Source organism: Chinchilla lanigera, unplaced genomic scaffold (genome assembly GCF_000276665.1).
Source record: "Chinchilla lanigera isolate Chin_1 unplaced genomic scaffold, ChiLan1.0 scaffold00023, whole genome shotgun sequence".
Taxonomy (NCBI): Eukaryota; Metazoa; Chordata; class Mammalia; order Rodentia; family Chinchillidae; genus Chinchilla; species Chinchilla lanigera.
The window spans coordinates 2,107,600-2,110,803 of NW_004955424.1; the positions used below are offsets into that span (position 1 = coordinate 2,107,600).

The following is a 3,204-nucleotide window of genomic DNA, read 5'->3' on the forward strand; positions in this document are numbered from 1 at the left end:
CTTTTGAACTAGGGAGGGCTAACTAGCCGGGAGGAGCCACAGCCATAAAAGCTGCGTGCAGGCACAGGGGACCTGTTGCTCTCCGACCCGCGCGGCGCGATGTGGCTCACGCTGGTGTTGCTGGCGGTCCTCCTGCTGGCTGGCCTCCGCAGAGTTTACCGGGGGCTGTTCGGCGGGCGCTCCCCGAACCCCTTCTCCGAGGACGTCAAGCGGCCACCAGCTCCCCTCGTGACCGACAAGCAGGCCAGGAAGAAGGTTCTCAAACAAGGTCAGCCAGAGGGACCTCGGGTCTGGGACTGCGCTCGGGCCTTCTAGCGAGTTTGCTTTCCCAGTCCTGTAGGGCGAGCTGCTGCCTGACCTGGGCCTCAGTTTCCCCAGAAGTAAGGTGTCCGAGCAGACTTCCTTGCCTGGAGGTGCCCGGTTTTCGCGCCCGCCGTGTTGAGAGCATTTTCCCTGGCAGATCCAGGACACAGTTGCCCCAAGGGTGCGGGCACTGCCCTGGCAAGCCAAGGGCTTTTCGCAGCCCAGTCCTGGCCCTGGCAGTTGAAATCGCTTCAGGTCACAGGAATAGAGAGACCTTTACCCCACTTGGTTCTAGGACCAGGTCCTGTAACCTCGGGCCGTGGGAAAGCCGGGCAGGAGTCTCTCCCAGCCTGCGAAGGAGCTTGGGTTTTGCCACTCAAGTGACTGAACAGTTTAATAAGCATGGTCTCAACTCATAGGATTGATTCCGAAATTTGGGAGAGGCTCAACAGGATGCCTCAGGCTCTGATCCGTTCCGTTGAAATACCCTCACCCTCATCTTTTTTTTTTTCCTTGTCTTTTTTTTTTTTTTTTTTGCGGTACCAGGGATGGAACTCATGGCCTTGCCTTTGCCAGGCAGGCGCTTGTGCCACTGAGCTATATCCCCAGCCCCTTTCCTTGTCTTTTTGAGACAGGGTCTGGATATGCAGGTCAGGCTGGCCTTGAGCTCACTTTGTAGGCCAGGCTGGTACCGAACTTGCAACCATCCTCCTGCCTCAGCCTCCTGAGTGCTGGGGTTACAGGCATGCGCCACCACATCCAGCCCCCACCCTCATCTTTAAGACTCATGAGGTTCATTCCAAAGTTGAAAGAAAGAGTTCTGCTGCTAAAAACAAGCAACAAATAAACCTGGATGCCCTGTTCGATTGCTAGTGTCCTTCTCACTTGTAGTTTTTTTTCTCTGTGTAATAGAAATAATATTGTTCTACATGAAAGGACTAATAGTCGGTACTTCAGAGATCAGTTTTAGCTTGAACTCTGTCTCTACTTTACAGCATAAGCACTGGCAAGTCACTCCCATCTACTGAAGTGGATCTGAAAACCAAACGAGTAGTTTATTTTTCAAAACAGGTTGTGACATACCAGTGAATTATGAAATGAATTTGATCAGTTGCACTTAGCATTTTGTTTTCATTTTCTTTCCGTTGTTGTTGTTTTGTTTTGTTTTTGAGACAGTTTCATTATGTAGCCCAGGCTGGCCTTAAACTTACAGTGATCCTCCTGCCTCAGCCTCTGTTACAGAAGACAGACCAAACATGGAAAGAAATGGCACCGAGAAGGATTAGGAGGGCGTTTATTACACCAGTTGGCCTGACTGGGATTTTTCCCAAAGAGTCAGAGCCCGCCTCTTGGGGTTTTGGGCCTTCCATGGGGAAAGCAAATGGGGAGGTACAAAGGTAGATTTGGTGTATTGTGATTGGAGGGTTGGGTGACATCATGGATTGCTAAGGTAGTTTAACATCTCAAATTACATTGCAAGGCTATTAGTTAAACAAGCATGGGTTACACAAAGGAGGCAATGTTTTGTTATCAGGTTTTCCCCTACATGTCTGCTTGGTTATGGCGGGCATTCTTGGCAGGCTTTTATTTAAAATTTTAATTTCCCTTTCATATCTGGTGTTGGGATTTCAGGCATGCATCACCATGCCCAGCTAAATTAGCTTTTTAAAAGGCAATAGTACTGCATTCCTGTAATCCCAACTTTAGGGCCACCCCGGGCAACTCGTTGACCCCTCTGTGCAAAAAAAGTATGAATACTGCACATGTAGCTCAGTAGTAGCATGCCCATGGCTTAGTCTTCAGTACCCCGAAAGGGGAGATCAGAGATATCAGAGTGTATCATACATAGTTTATGAAATGTTTATTATCATATACAGATACACACATTCTGGGTAGAGATATAAACTATACTTTTCACTATGAGTCTTTCTAAAAACACAAAAAGTAAAATTTGTGAGTTCCTCTGTCGCTAGAACAATGCCAAGTCTCCATTCTGGGACCGCGATGTTTAAAGAGCAGACTTTGTGTTGGAAATGTGAGTACAGCAGCATGTGCTACTGGGTTTCATCCGCTGTGAAAGTGACCCGTCCACTTCTGGATGTGCAGGGGCAGTGCTGTGACTTTGTCCTGCCCAACCCTCTGCACCGCACAACCCAGCTTCTCCCTTGGCACCTGCAGGCCCTGCATCTTCCAGAGGAACCCAGCTTGTGAGTGTCCAGTCCTCGCTGCTGTCAGCCCTCCGCATGGCCTTCCTCCCCTGCCCCACTTCCTCATTTCCTTTCTTCCTTGGCTGCTTTCTGTGTGTTTTAGTTTGGGGGTTTTGCAAGGGGAGCAATATAATACAGAACACATATTATATAAGATTATGTGTAGTAGTCACCCAAAGAATCATATACAAAAGGAGTGCGGGAAATCTGTCCACACACTGAAGACCAAAGCATCCAGCTGAAGGCCTGGATCCCATGGCAATGTCATCCATGAGTCCAGCTGAAGACCTAAAGCTCATAACAATGCCTCCCATGAATGCAGCTGGAGGCCCAGAGCCCACAGCAACATCTCATGCAGGCCTGTTTCACAGATCTGCGCTGGGAAGACCCAAAAGTCAGTGTTGGAATCTAGAAGGTCTGTGCCAGCAAGGTGAAGGATCTGTGCTAGCAGGCTGAGGGATCTGCACTGGAGCCAGGAAGTGACATGCAAAGTAAGAACCAGAGCTTCCCAAAAAAAGTACCACAGCCATCCTCAGCAACAGTGAGGCCTCGAACTCCTCCAATAATGAAGAAAGCCAAGTTCCCATCAGGAAAGCAAATGCAACAAGCTTCTCCAGGAGACTGAGCAGTGCACCATCTTCCCCTCTGGAGGCAGGAAGCAGTGCTCAAAGTGAGGACCAGAGCTCCCTCAGTT

At 49.3% G+C, this 3,204-nt stretch overlaps 1 protein-coding gene across 1 annotated transcript in view; it reads left to right on the top strand.

Annotated features, from left to right (window-relative positions):
• The first annotated feature begins 2 nt into the window (after nucleotides 1–2).
• Retsat (retinol saturase (all-trans-retinol 13,14-reductase)) overlaps nucleotides 3–3,204 on the top strand; it is a 14,428-nt gene continuing 11,226 nt past the window's right edge. Inside the window, exon 1 of the mRNA XM_005385436.2 lies at nucleotides 3–268. Within this exon, the coding sequence (XP_005385493.1) occupies nucleotides 100–268 (169 nt within the window). The 5' untranslated portion in view covers nucleotides 3–99. The remainder of the gene's footprint in view (nucleotides 269–3,204) is intronic.